General features: G+C 53.2%; 6 protein-coding genes across 6 annotated transcripts; 4 read left to right on the top strand and 2 right to left on the bottom strand.

Moving 5' to 3' along the window:
• Window positions 1-836: 836 nt before the first annotated feature.
• BO97DRAFT_455286 (uncharacterized protein) lies at window positions 837-1403 on the bottom strand (the record flags this gene model as incomplete). The annotated part of the gene is made up of 2 exons (XM_025699138.1): window positions 837-1336; window positions 1383-1403. 2 exons carry the CDS (start codon window positions 1401-1403, stop codon window positions 866-868), a joined length of 492 nt encoding a protein of 163 aa, XP_025549692.1. The 3' UTR covers window positions 837-865.
• Window positions 1404-1931: 528 nt separating this feature from the next.
• On the top strand, window positions 1932-3056 carry BO97DRAFT_349077 (uncharacterized protein; the record flags this gene model as incomplete). The annotated part of the gene is made up of 1 exon (XM_025691909.1): window positions 1932-3056. One exon carries the CDS (start codon window positions 1932-1934, stop codon window positions 3054-3056), a length of 1125 nt encoding a protein of 374 aa, XP_025549691.1.
• Window positions 3057-6709: 3653 nt separating this feature from the next.
• On the top strand, window positions 6710-8186 carry BO97DRAFT_406794 (uncharacterized protein). The gene has a single exon (XM_025695493.1). The coding sequence runs from the start codon at window positions 6835-6837 to the stop codon at window positions 7888-7890; it is 1056 nt and encodes a 351-aa protein (XP_025549690.1). The 5' UTR covers window positions 6710-6834; the 3' UTR covers window positions 7891-8186.
• On the bottom strand, window positions 8007-9854 carry BO97DRAFT_121385 (aldehyde dehydrogenase). Its single transcript, XM_025689975.1, has one exon. It carries the CDS (start codon window positions 9617-9619, stop codon window positions 8123-8125), a length of 1497 nt encoding a protein of 498 aa, XP_025549689.1. The 5' UTR covers window positions 9620-9854; the 3' UTR covers window positions 8007-8122.
• A 415-nt stretch (window positions 9855-10269) lies between these two features.
• BO97DRAFT_393832 (CAIB/BAIF family enzyme) lies at window positions 10270-11730 on the top strand (the record flags this gene model as incomplete). The annotated part of the gene is made up of 1 exon (XM_025693947.1): window positions 10270-11730. One exon carries the CDS (start codon window positions 10270-10272, stop codon window positions 11728-11730), a length of 1461 nt encoding a protein of 486 aa, XP_025549688.1.
• Window positions 11731-12187: 457 nt separating this feature from the next.
• Window positions 12188-13783, top strand: BO97DRAFT_372233 (salicylate hydroxylase; the record flags this gene model as incomplete). Its single annotated transcript, XM_025692856.1, has 4 exons — window positions 12188-12480; window positions 12557-12723; window positions 12793-13111; window positions 13187-13783. Coding segments are annotated over 4 exons (1374 nt in total), but the record flags the coding sequence as incomplete, so codon positions are not given.
• Between the last annotated feature and the right edge of the window lie 704 nt (window positions 13784-14487).

Below are 14487 nucleotides of genomic sequence, written 5' to 3'. Positions count from 1 at the left end.
TTGTTTGTGAACCGGCGACTCACAGTTAGCGGTTCTATCCACAGCGGAGAAGTTTTGGCAGGTGATCATACCTGATATTACGCTCCCAGACCCGCTTGGAATATCCACTTGCGCATCCAAAGCGGAGACCTGTGTTATTGTCTGAACAAACTGCTTCTGCGCTTTCCCAACCGCGTGGGGCTATTGACATCGGTGGCATTCGGGGTTAAAGTTGACTCTCAACAATCTGAGGCTTCTCGAGGTCGTGTTACTGTGAAGTTCATAGGTGGTGGAGGCGGACTTCGATAAAGACTAATCTGAATTGGAATATCAGCGGCCATAATAAAAAAAGGAAGCAGGCAAACCTATGTGAACCATAGACTTGCCCAGAAAAGCTGTAGTCATTCCAAACCACCATATGTTAGATTTCTAAAGATGATCCTATGCACATTGTTTGTAGTCTCCACGAACTTGGATGCAATTTATGCAATCTGACCCCACTGGATGCATGGTTAACAGAGAAAACATGAGACACATTCTTAGAAATATCCTAGCTAGCATCAGCCATGTCATAATAGTCTGTCCAAAGATCGTGATGCGGGAAGGTACAATCTGTTCCATTTGAGAAGAATGAAAATACAGGAAAGAAATAAAATAGCAAATGATATTGAAGAGATCACAAAAGGGTGCCTCAGTCTGAAGACGAATCCTCGGTCCTCCTCTCCCCCCCCCCTCTCTCTCTCTCCCCTACTCCGAATGTATTGTGGGCAAATCAAAACGTAGCGAACATCAAGCGATATCAGAAGTATGAGCAGCCTGGATCAGCCAGAAAGGCCAAGCTCCCGACCAATCGGAGCCACTCTCTCCTCCGACGTTGCTCGAATCATCACTCAATTGACTTGATGTAGTAGATGTCCGCCAGGAAATCCGACAGCTCGAAGCGCTCGCCAGCAAGTCTCTCGTTCATGCCGTAGTTCGCAGAAGCAAAGATCATCGCGCGCTGGTTCTCGCTCTCGAACTCCGCGATGAGATTGTCGAGCTCCGTAGCACTGAAGTGCCAAGGGCCCTCGGACATAGCGGTCTTATCGGTACCAATGACGACGTTGGAATCAGAGCGAATGCTGTTGGGAGTTTGGACATTGGTACCAGGCGCCGAGATGTTGGAATCTTCAGGTGTAGGAGGAGCGACGTCGAGAGCAGTGCATGTCGCAGTAAGAGTGCGAGACCGTTTAATAAGCTTGGGGTCGGGGCGCGATGAGCCACGTCGTTTCTTCTTGGACGGCTTGCGTGGAGTATGATGGTAATCCGGACGGTCTTCGGCGTGCTTGCGTTTGATCTCTCCTGCCACTTTCTTGTACTAAAGCTTGAGATGCTTGGATTGGGCCGATTAATGTCCTTCATACCATATCCAGCTGGGGTATCATTTGGAGCTGCTGAAATGTGGCAGCCCCATCGGTATGTAGCTCATGGTGTTCTTGTAAGCCTTTCCTTGCGGGTCACCTAAAATGAACTCTACAATATGATTTCTTGATATTGTGACAAATCCCACAGAAAGGGAGAGATCCAAAGACAAAGGGCTGACTGGTGTCGAGTGAACGTTATCATCTTCTAGTTAATAACTCCGCTAAGCTCAGCCTATCAGTAGAGCATCCGCTCTGTGTCTCAGTGAATGATGGGAGAAATCCTTTGTCTGAACCCGCCTCCACGACTCACAACCGAGTGGCATCATGAACAATCTTAACACTGTTCCTATTGTCCTCCTTTTGTCTATATATCCACCTCCACATCCTCTCTCACCTTGACCTTCTCTTCTTCGTCCCTCAACCATCCCCTTTCTTCTCCCCTCATCCTTCCTCAACCATCTTCCGTCCTTACGAGCATCATCCTCTTTCGCTGAGAAGATATTGTGTTACAAGCCAACCTCAAATCCGAGTTTTCACATTCGAAGAAGGATGGAGAACCCGAATACTCCCCTTCAGCGCGCTTTCAACGCATTCTTGACAACCATGCCTCCCCAGCAGCTCTCAGAGTTGCTTCAGCACCTTCAGGACAACATGCCGCAGGTCACCAACAAAGACATCCGCCCCTCCCATGAGAGTGAGACTATTGCAGAAAGTTCGCAGGCGATCCACGACAATGCCAATGCAACCGTCGATCATGGAGATCCTGGTACTCCGACACCGGCTTCGCGCGTGAAGAAGGCTCCTCAGGAGGGAAAACGCAGACCACTGAACAGCTTCATTGCATTCAGAAGTTTCTACTCGGTCATATTTCCCGAAATCACCCAGAAGGCCAAGTCGGGCATCCTTCGTTTCCTGTGGCAGAACGATCCCTTCAAAGCGAAATGGACCATCATCGCCAAAGCCTATTCCATCATCCGTGACACTCATGAAGACGAACATAGTGTCTCTCTCGAAACCTTCTTGAACCTCAACTCGGGTATGATTGGTATCATCCAGCCTGATCGCTATCTCGATGTGATGGGTTGGCAGCTTGCTGTCGACAAATACCAGCAGTACACCATGACCAAGGTCAAGCTCCCTACCACCACCGAAGGTCAACTTTCTACCAACTATTCCGTCGATGATATCATCAAAAATTGCTACGACACTGGCTATGTCTCTGGCGGAAATCGCAACAATGGACCCGGTCGCAGTCGTAACCCTGCTGTTATGGCTTTCGCTGCCCAGCCAACTCTTGTTGTCCATGATCGCAACAGCATCCAGATCAATGACAGCCACACCATCACTACTGGGAATCGTGATGGAAGCATTCCCACGAAGGCTGCTTCTCCAGACAATGCCACCGAAAGCTCATCCCCTGAGTCGAACGACATACCCGCCACTATCGAAGACAACCACAATGAGCATGCGGAAGCACTTCCTGTCTTCGATTTCATGCAGGTACCTCAGTGCAACGACTTCCAGCCTGATGAGACATTGCTTTCACTCTGGAACGAGGATGGACCGATGCATCAGTATGGCGCCGCATTCCCTCCATCGATTCCTAACTTCGATCCACTCATCTACAACGAAGCCTATGATACATTCGACTTCGATCGTTTCATCATGCTTTGATGTACGACACTCTACATCCACCATGCATGGAGACAGTACGAGGAATTTTGTGCGCAGAAAAGCAAGAGTGGCATCAAAGATTTTGGGGGCTCATTGTCATTTCAACTGCAACTTTGAAGACGATGCATTGATGGCGAATGTTTTCAATTGATGGATTTCCTGCAATCATTTTCCCTGTACACACTGCATGAGCAATTTGTTTTTGTTTTTCCTAAGATACATGGAAAAGTCCGACGGACCAAGACTCTGCCGCATTTCATTGCGTCGAAGAAATGTTGAAACAATTTGAGGGGTCAAACGGAGTGGGTCGGTGCGATGATGGAGGACTTTTCAGATTACCTTTTTTGATCTACCAAGTTGTCATCTCTCGTTTTTGTTTTACCAGACTGCCATACTCTTAGGAATCAAACTCAATAGTCGCAAATCCTTTATCCATATCAGTAATCTCGAGTTTGAATCGCGAGGTAGATCAGATCATTAGAGAGGACACGACCTAGTTTGACAAGGAAACCCTCAACGAGTGGTGAAGCGAAGCAGTATGGATCTCATCCGGTCCATGGCCATGCGAGACAGGGCATTTTGCAATGAACCATAGCTCTACTGAATATGAGTGGAGACAAAAGCCCAGACATCCAACCATTTTACCATCGGCTTCACAACCTATGGCTGGACCTTCGAGGCCATGAGCAGGTGGCCAAGATGACAAAGAGAAGAGGAAGTAACGACCGCCATTTGAACGGAAGCGGAAGCGTCCCCTCCCTCTCAGTTCATCATTGCCTCCTTCTCGCCAACCAGATTGCTTCGCGGCTTGGTGATCACGGTACCTCGTGGTAAACAAAGAACCGCCGGCTGGTCGTTGTGAGAATCATGCGGGGAGGACCAAAGATTGTAGTTTGACCGAAATCATGGGCGCATCTGCGTTCTAGAGTCATCGAACTTGCGTCTTCGCTTGTGACGCGACCCTACATAGAGCAGACGGGGACAGAAGTGTTTCCTCGACCCATGGCACAACACTAGAGGCTCGTGCGTGGTGCTGGGAGGCTTTGAGACTAAAAGACGCAGGCTTGCAGCAGACGTTCTGCTAGAGGACCCCCGAAGCCTGCATCTGCAACGGTCCGCAAATGGCTGCTGTGTAGCCTGCAAGCCAGACTAAACTTGAATGGTTCCCTACACTCGGTACGCCCTGGTCGCTATCGTCCTCGTTCAAGTGCTTTCTGAAAGCCAAGGATGCTCCACCTTCGTGCAGTACCAACTCTACCGACAGGAACACACTTGGCTCCTGCAGCGTTTGCATGGTTCGATTCGGTTTCGTGGCCAATCAACGCGTTCAGGCGAAGACACACGGATCATTGGTCAAATGGCCGCTTTCGGCAGGCTTGGCCGTGGTTCTATACAAAGGAGGCAATTCCTTGTGACTCTCGAGCTATCTCTGGCGCGGAAGTTGAGCTTCTGGCGGGCGAAAAATATTTCCTACAGCTTTGAGGGCTGTGTCATTCCTACATGATTGGGTCGTGACATTAGCAACTTGGGGCTATGGCAGGGGATAAAGTCTGACGCCAATGGGCAGCCATCGCCTCGTTGTGAACTAAAAATACTACGCACTCGCAAGGAGACCACTCGGGAGGGCTCGTTCGCCAACAGGGCTTGCGATTCTTCAACAAGGAGGCCTCCGCTAATCCATTTTAATTCGAACTTAGTCACGCCTGGACTTAACTACGCCGACAAAGCCCTGCACCAACCTATCTTTGAGAAGCGTAGGCCGAGAGGACGTATGTTTCATCGTGCTGTTGGCTTTAGACTTCAGCTAACACGCCTCAAGGTTGTGAACAGAAGTTCCCCTTTTCGCAAGTTGCAGACAGTAAAAAATCCACCGTGATCAGGACGCGAGGCATGCGCAGTTATGCATTTTTTGCACTGTGATCCCAGAGGTTTTGAGTTCTTAGCTGCGGAATCGCAGTTCCGGGCCGAAATATGTGGATCTTTGTCTCCATTCCAAGCCGGAAACTCTACCAATGCTCTTGTGCGGCTGTCGATCTAGAGAGCCACCACGGGCTGGCCATCTACTCGTCAACCTACTGTGCTCAGATACCTCGCGTAAGCCAGAGGGATCACCTTGCGATGCGACATGATATAGGCTCTACCCAGGAAGACGGGGACTGCAATAGACAATCCAACCTTGCGCTTGCTCGCACTCGAAAAAGATCACAAGATGGGCTCTTTATTGGGCTCGGAGTACTAATCGAAGCGATGCAAGACTAGCAGTCTAGTTTGTCTCATTCTAAACAGCATCTGCCTCACGACCATCGTTGGGGCATAGGGGCGAGCTGCTGTATAGAACTTGTCCAGCGCTGCGATAGACTTGTCAAGCTTGGCAGAGTCAATATGCGTATTTCAGGTCCGTGCCTGAGCTGTGTCCAGCGTATCAAGCAATGTTGACAGCTATAAGACATAGGTGCGCGAAACCACTTTTGTCACCTGGTGTGCTAGTGTATATCGCCTCAGACATGTACTGTACAAAAGTACCATGCACGCCCACCTTCGTCTTGTCCGGCCCCGGGTGAGCAACAAGGAGTATCGGTCAGAGAGACGACCACCCTTCTTCCTCGACCGCGGTTATGAGAGAGACACACATCGAGGATATAGAAGGATTGATGCATAAATTTAGAGGCGACGTCCACAGGGTTTGCCTAACATATCCGACCGCTACGGGCTTAGAAGTCCACAGAGTCGCCGTCCATCATCTTGCATGCTTGATATGTGGGGCGATGTCTTAAGAAACAAATAAACTCGGACGATGGTTCGTTGGGAAAGAGTGTCAGCGTTTCGTATGGGAGAGATGGCGCTGCTGCGTCTTGTTAAAGGGTGGTGGTGGTGGTTGTCTAAGCATGAAACGTTTCCTGTCAATGAGCTCTTCAAGTTGTTTGTTCAAGTAGAAATTCAACACATGCGTATTTGGGAGCATCTATTTTTGGTGATGTGGTGTAGGCTCGGGCTCGTTGGTAAGTTCCAAGTTCTTTGCCTTATCCAATGAAATATTTTTGCATGGCAGCGAAGAGGTTGTCGATATCGAGAATCTTGAATGCATTTGAGTTTAGATACTTGCGAATCGTGGTGCACTCCTATATTTGCAAAGATCTGGTGGTAGGTAAGCAAATGAAACCAAAGACTCAAGAACGTGACGAGCATTCGCTTGAGATAGCGCAGGGCATCAGAGTCTGGTACATTGAGGTATTCCTGGGTTTGAGCAGCAAATCGCACAGTGGCTCAATCCCATGTAGTGACCGGATTCGATGTGGATGGTTTGCTGGAAACTCCTAGATCTTAATGATTCTTACAAACAGGTTTGATTCAAAGCTACAGAAACTATTGTTCCTAGTTTAGTTCCCAATTACTATGGGAGAGTAGCATACATGACTCGGGAGTCGAGAAATAGAAAGTCAACCCCCCATCCAGAACAACGGCGTTACCATCAAGCCATCTACCCACAGCTGCATGGAAGGCTCGTTGTTAAAGCCAGTCGATGATTTCTGAAAGCCTTCTCTGCATGCATTCACTGTTTTGTTGTTGAAACCTGAATCGTTGCCTGGCTCATGTGACCTGGCCTGCATTGGCTTATCCTTCGAAAGTCACTTCCTTTTGTAAACAAACCCAGAACATCACCCTCGTGGTTCATAAACATCCTCAGTCGCATTTCCTCCTATCTAGATTCTCTTCCCCCTTGGAACACACCATCCAGACCACCCGCACCTGTCAAGACGCGTCAACTCTCCCAAAAACGATGCCCGAAGAAACCTTGAAAGCGGGGCACTTCCAGACCCTCACCTTCGAATCTCCCAAACGCATCGTCATTACCGACACCCTCTATGGCACGCACGAGATTCGAGAGCCCGTCCTAATTGACCTCCTCAAGTGTCCCGACCTCCAACGCTTGATCGGCATCGGTCAGCACGGCGTCACAGGCCACCTGGGCTTACTCCCCGGCGCCGTTAAGATCACGCGCTTCGAGCACTCGGTGGGCGCCTGTCTCCTTGTTCGTTCTCGCGGCGGCACTCTCGAAGAGCAAGTGGCCGCTCTCCTGCACGACATCAGCCACACCGTCCTCAGTCATGTCGTCGATTGGGCCTTGTCCAACCCGGACGAGGAAAGCTTCCACGAGGTCCACAAGGCCCGATATCTCCAGACGACGCGCATTCCCGACATTCTCATCCAGCATGGACTGCCTCTGACGGTCCTACATGAAGAGCAGTACCCGCTCGTCGAGCTGCCGGCGCCGCACCTCTGCGCGGACCGTCTGGATTACTCGCTCCGCGATGGGCTGGCCTTCGGAAAACTGGACCAGGATCGTGTGTGTGAGCTGCTGCTGTGCTTGCGTGCCTTTCCAAATCCGACAGCCAAAAACCGCATTCTCGTCCTTGAGAACCGGCGCGTGGCGCTCTGGTTTGCGCGGGTCTACATCCAGATCGACCAGGAGGTGTGGTCCAATCCGGCCCATGCAGACATGTACAGGCGCACGGGGAAGCTGATTGGGGATCTCGTCCGGGGTGGTCTTATGTCGGAGGAGACGCTTTGGAAGCTCTCGGATCAGGAATTCTGGGGCTTGTTGTTGCGTCTGGCGGATTCGGATGGGGTGGCGATGCTGAAGAGGTTCGAGGCCGAGGGGTTGATGGAGGAGAAAGGCCTGCTTCTTCCGAAGAATGCCAAAATCAGAACAGTGGATCCTGATGTTTGGGAGAATGAGTATGTCCCCTCGCCTTTGTCGAAGTTGAATCCCGAGTGGGCGGCGGAGCGTCAGGCATACATTGCTCGTCGGGAAGCGACACGGGAGTTGGACTGAATTTGAGTTATGTACGTCTGCGAAGGTCTGGCCTGGTTACTTCAGGATCAGTCTTTGGCTTTATGGCAGTTCACGAAAGACTGGCTGCTTTCTCTTCTAACTAGTTACAACCATACATGCAGGTGCATGATAAGTTACAGAGAGTAGCCACGAACAATGAGTCTCATAGGACAGAACGATCAAGCATGGTTTTCAAGCTAACCTGAATCTAATCTACCTCATGGCATCGACTCTAGCCATAGCGCGCGTCTTTAGGCTCGTCATCGAACCAGACAGGAGGAACGCCATGATTGATGACCGTACTTTTGAGCTTGGTGTAGCTCTCGTAAGCTTCCTGGCCATTCTCCTTACCGATCCCACTCTCCTTGAACCCACCCCAGGGCGACGAGGGGTCATTCAAGTGGTGGCCATTGATCCACACAATCCCCGCCTCGATCTGTTCTGCAACGCGATGAGCCTGAGTGAAATCGTTCGTCCAGACCGAAGCCCCCAACGCAAAGGACGTGCTATTCGCAATGCTAACAATCTGCTCCTCCGACTCACACTTGAGCAAGGCAATGACCGGACCAAAAACCTCATTACAGGCCAGATCCGAGTCAGGATGCGTCTCGATGATCGTGGGTTCGAAGTAGAACCCCTTCCCATCTCGATTCGAAGTCCGACGCCCACCACAAACAACCCTCCCACCCTCTTTCACAGCACGCTCCACGAACGCCTCGCATCTCTCGACCGCAGCCCTCGAAATCACCGGCCCAATCTGCGTCTGCACATCCGTCGGATCGCCCACCCGCAACGCCCTGACCCTCTTCTCCAACATTCCCTTGAACTCCTCATACAGATCCGCATGCACCAACAACCGACTCCCAGTCACGCAAGTCTGCCCACTTGCAATAAAGCCCGCGAACAACGCCGCCTTAACCGCCGTCTCGACCTCCAAACTGGGAAACAAGCACACGGGAGCCTTCCCGCCCAGCTCGGCAGTGATGGGGACGAGATTCACCGCCGCGACAGCCGCAATGGCCTTATACGTCGCCAGACCACCGGTGAGATCGATCTTGGCGATCCGGGGACTCTGGCACAGATATTTGCCAGTCTCAGCCCCATACCCACTGACGATCTGCAGCACCCCGTCGGGCAGCCCGGCCTCCTTGAACAGCAACCCCATCTTCAGCACGGACAACGGCGCCAGCTCGGACGCCTTGACGACCACGACATTGCCGGCTGCCAGCGCGGCGCCGATCTTCTTCATCGCAATTAGCAGCGGGTGGTTGTACGGCGTGATCAGCGCGACGACGCCCAGCGGTAGCCGCGTCAGCGTGTTCACGACGGGGCCCTTGAAGGGTGTCACGCGGCCTTCGTGCACGCGCGCCAGCGCCCCAAAGTATTCTAGCCATTCCGGGACGCGGGCTAGCTGTGCTCGCATCTCGCGAATCGGTCGTCCGGTTTGCTGCGTTTCAAGGGCGATGAATTCTGCGATGCGCGCCCGGAGGAGTCGGGCTGCTGTTGAGAGGACGGCGAAGCGGTCTGATGGATCGGCGCGCGACCAGATGCCTGTGCGGAAGGTTTGCAGCGAGGTGTCTATGATCTCGTTGATGGTTTCTTGGGGTGTGGCGTCGATGGTTGCGATGGCTGTCTCGGTTGCGGGGTTGATGATCGTGATGCGCCTACTGTTCGCTGCTGTGTGGGCGCCGTTAATCCAGTTGGAGACGTGCGGAAGAGGGTCTGTCATTTTGGATGCGATGCGAGCGAGTTGAGGAGGATTTAGTGGAGGGGGCAGGTGGATTGAGAAAAGTAAGGATGTGGATTCGTTCAGTAGATTGGATCTATTTATCTGGAGGGAGACCAACGCATTGGCATAACCCCGCACATGATACTAAGCACAACTCCATCTTATCACTCCATATCTTGCTGCTGAGAGTATCGGTCCAGAGAAGATATCTTATCTTCTGGCTATCTACACTGGTGTGCAGTACATCGCATCTGGGATGTTGATTTCCATGGGTGTTTTTCGTGGATCGTTCACCCGACAGGTAAACAACACCACTAACAAGGGGTCGGCTCTGTTACCCTTGACTGGTTTAACGCCAGTCGACTTAATTTTGACCTTCGATTACTAGTCCTCTGCGAAGCCGACGACTTCGACTGAGGATAGAGACATATCGACCCTTCCTGCCATGACTGGCTGTTCGACTTCATGTCGACTCGGCATCTCGTGCCGCGCCATCGGCCTTAATCGGCTCATTGCCGAGATCGAGTCATATTTAACCACTGCTTCCCCCCACCATTGATCCCACGAATACCTGAACTCATACGCACAAGTACAAGAATACCAAAGCAGTACATGATCCATCTCCAAGGCCCTGCCACAAACAACAAAACATGTCAGCATCAGGCCCCGACAGAAGCACGTTTACATCGCAAGACTCAGTTGCATATCTCTGGCGAGCCCTGGGACTGCCAGACGACAGTCTGAGGTCGCTCGACATCACCGACCCGGAGAAGCCGGGACTCCCATCCTCCTACAAAGTCGGCCATCTAGCACAGGCATCCATCGCACTGTCAACACTACTGGCTGCGCAGATCCACAGCCTGAGAAACAACAACATCCCCCCGTCAACAGTGACCGTGCCCTTCCGCCACGCCTGCATCGAGTTCAATTCCTGGCGCTTGTACACGATCGACGGCCACCCGCTCCAACACACAGGTAGTCCGGTCGGAGGCCTGCATAAGACGTCCGATGGCTATGTCCGCGTGCATGACGGGTTCCCGCACCACCGCGACGGAGCCAAGCTTCTCCTCGGATGCTCGCCAGATGTGGCGTCCCGGGAAGAGGTCGCGGCGAAGACGGCCGCTTGGCGGTGCGTGGATCTGGAGCAGACGGCCGTGGAGTGCGGTCTTGCGATCGCCGCCTTGCGAAGCTACGAGCAGTGGGATGTTCTTCCGCAGGCCCGCGCCATCGCGGATATGCCGATCCGTCTACGCAAGATCGGGGACGCGCCGAAGGGGCTGTCGGAGCGCATGGGCGCGGGCGCGGATAAGTGTCTGCGTGGGCTACGTGTGCTGGAAATGTCGCGTGTGATTGCAGCGCCTTTGTCAGGGAAGACGCTCGCCGCTCACGGTGCGGATGTTCTGTGGGTGACCAGTCCTAATCTTCCTGATCTGCCGGAGCTGGATCGCGAGCTGGGTCGTGGGAAGAGGACCATTCAGTTGGATTTGCAGGACAAGGCGGATGAAGATGAGCTTGTCAGGCTGCTGGATGACGCGGATGTGTTCATTCAGGGGTATAGACCAGGCAGTCTTGCGGCGCGAAGGCTGTCGCCGGAGGCGATTGTGCAGAGGCGCTCGAGTCGGGGTGTCATTTGCGCGAACCTGTCTGCGTATGGCCCCGATGGTCCGTGGGCTAGTCGCCGTGGATTTGACTCGCTGGTCCAAACGTGCTCGGGGTTGAACGTGTCGGAGGCCCAGCATTACGGGGCCGGTGAAGCAGCCCGTCCGCTCCCGTGCCAGGCGCTGGATTATGCGGCGGGCTTCTTCCTCGCCGCCGGAATCATGGCGGCGCTGTACAAGCAGGCGACGGAGGGCGGATCGTGGCAAGTGGATGTTTCGCTGGCAGGCGCGATGAAATACCTGCGCTCGCTGGGGCAATACGAGGGCACGAGCGGATTCCACGCGCCCGACTATATCCGTCCCGAGGACGTGCCTTCGGAGTATCTGGAGACGCAGATGACGGGCTTCGGGAAGATGACTTCGGTGCGACACTCAGGCTCTATTCAAGGGGTAGCCGTGGGATGCGACATCATGCCGAAACCACTGGGATCCGACGAGAAGCGATGGTTATAGAATTGGCGGCGGTATGACGAGAACAATCAGCTGTGATCGAGTGTAAAGGGGGGATTTGAGTTGATGGAAGTCGACTCTCCTGGGTGTAACCTTGGCTGCAGTTGCAAATCGTATCTTCCCTCCTTGCTTCTTCGTATACTCCTCTCTCCCCGCGTGATAAAGTCGCCTGATAGGTCCAGGCCTCAACGCTGGCAACATTCTCCCGAGTCTGGGATGCAGTTTGGAGGTCTGTTTCCCCTCTGTATGACCTCATGATGCACGGTGCATACTCGAGTCTCCGGTTGCTTTTTTCCTCCCACCCGAATTGCTTTGTCCACGTCCAGTGCCACCTCTTGGAAATCATGCGGGGTAGACAGCCTGCTTCTTTATCAATCGACGATGACCTCTCTCTTTGTTCTTCTTCCCTGCCACCACCGCAACCCACCGTTACCATCGGTTGTACCTCCTCCCAAACATCATGAAGGTCGTCATCGTGGGCGCCGACATTGACGGACTTATCTGTGCAATTGCCTGCAAGCAAGAGCACCTAGATGTTATCGTCCTCGAGCAGCGTGCAGACACCGACAATGCCGGTCTCCAGATCCCACCCAATGGCACTCGTTTCCTGCATCAACTGGGCGTGTTAGAGGAAGTGATTCGCAAGGGCACAAGCACCGAATACTTGGATCTGAGACGCTTTCAAGATGGAGCATTGATTCGGTCGATGCCATGGGGAGAACCGGTTCGCCTGGCTTACGGGCGACCTTGGGTGTACGTTCTGTACCACTCCGTTCCCTTGGCGGAGACTTCTGAGACATGCAATCAAAGCTAACAACCCCGGAAAAAGCAACATCACGCGGGCGGACCTTCGTGACATCCTCCGTGACAGAGCGCGACACCTGGAGATCGATATCCAGCAAAATGCCATCGTGGATGAGATTCATTGTGGTAGCGCCGAGGTTGTACTGAAGAATGGGACTCGAATCCAAGGAGATCTTATGGTTGGCGCGGATGGTATGTCGTTCTCACGTCGGCGAGGAGCCAGAAGGGACGGCGAGTACTGAACGACACGCGATGGCACAGGCATTTACTCTTCGACTCGAGACGCGGTTTTAGGCCACCCATGGCCGCCCACTCCAGCGAGCGATATCGCCTACCAAGCCACCATCTCCCGCGCGACGTTGAAAGCCATCAACGACGGACAGCTCGATGAGCTCTGCTCCAAGGCCAAGATCACCACCTGGCTAGGCTCCGAGCAGCATACGGTGTTGTTTCCTGTCCAGCAAGGCGAAGAGTATATGCTCGTTTCGTACCACACACACAGCCGCCCGCCCGTCAGAGAAGCCTCAACAACCGACGGTCTCTCTGAAATGCATGCGCTACATCAAAACTGGGACATCCGGTAAAGACTCCCTCATCCCTCCATCCCGCAATGCACCACCCGGTCTCAAACCGTTCCTAACAAACCCAAACCCAGCCTCCAAACAATCCTCTCACACGCAACCTTCTCCTCAACAGTCACACAGCACACCCTCCGCGACCTCCCCACCTGGACCAACGCCCAAACCACCCTCCTCGGCACCTCCAGCCGCATCATCCCGCCCTACCAAGCCCAAGACCTAGCCGCAACCCTCGAAGACGCCTCCGTTCTCAGCACGCTGCTGGGCCTCCTCAATCAACACGCGCCGCCCAGGCACGAACTCCCGCACCTCCTCCCTGAGATCTTAACCCTCTACGAAACCCTCCGCAAGCCCGCCGCCGCACAAGCCGTGAAAGACGGCCTGCTGAGCCGCCGCGTCCTCCAGGTCAGCAACACGGTCGCCCAAGCCCTCCGCAACTGGTTCCTGAGCGGCGCGGGCATCACCCGCGACACGGACGCGGGGTGGTTCAAGTTGGTCTCTTCCCAGCAGGAGCAGATGCTTGGAGGAGGTAGTAGTTGCGGGGTGCTGGGGGAGGCCCGTGAGCGGTTCGAGGCGTGGCGGAAGGAGAGGTTGCCTGCTTCTTCTGCTGAAGGGGGTCGTCCCTCGCGATCAGCGAGTTATGCAATAGGGAAGAAGAGGTTGCGGTGTTGGACTTATTGATTTGGGGGGGGGGGGTTTCGGGGGGTTGATGGCGGGGGAGGCGGGCAGGGGGAAGGGCATGTTTACTGAGGCACAGACATACTAGCTAGTTACCACTTATATCCTATTGAAGAGTTAGTCGTGAAAGCTAAGTTATACTATCCAATAGTCCAAGGACTCGTCGTGATTATCTTCTACGCCTCCCACTGCTGCTGTTGCCATCATTGCTCTAACTTCCCCCCCATGACTGCCCCAGTCATAGCTCAAGCCAATCGCGACAAGACATACTGATAATGATGATATGATCCACAATACTATCAAAATATCTTCAAGATCAAGAAGCACCGTACACTCCAACCCTCCAATCAATCAATCTTTCCTTCTCCATCGAAGTGAGGCAGCCAGCGGACAGTGACCTTTCTTCCTTCCTTATCGCTCTCCCCTTCATCTTTCCCCGCAATCACTTCGTATCCCCACCCAGTCCCCACTTCCCTGCATACCCTCACCCAATAGAAGAAAACGAATCATTCTGGCACTGTGGAGTGAGTTTGCATCTGCTTATCACAAACCACACCCCCCCCCCCCCCCCCGGGGCTGCTTTCGCTCACACTCAGTGCGGGCGTCTCGGGTTCAAAGGTGGACTACAGTACGCATGGGTAGATATCTATCAATGATGTAGTTCTGGGGTACGACTCTCCACGTATGATTTATCTCTTTT

The sequence above is a fragment of the Aspergillus homomorphus genome, assembly GCF_003184865.1.
Source record: "Aspergillus homomorphus CBS 101889 unplaced genomic scaffold BO97scaffold_28, whole genome shotgun sequence".
Lineage (NCBI taxonomy): Eukaryota > Fungi > Ascomycota > Eurotiomycetes > Eurotiales > Aspergillaceae > Aspergillus > Aspergillus homomorphus.
This window is presented reverse-complemented; position numbering and strand designations above follow the sequence as displayed.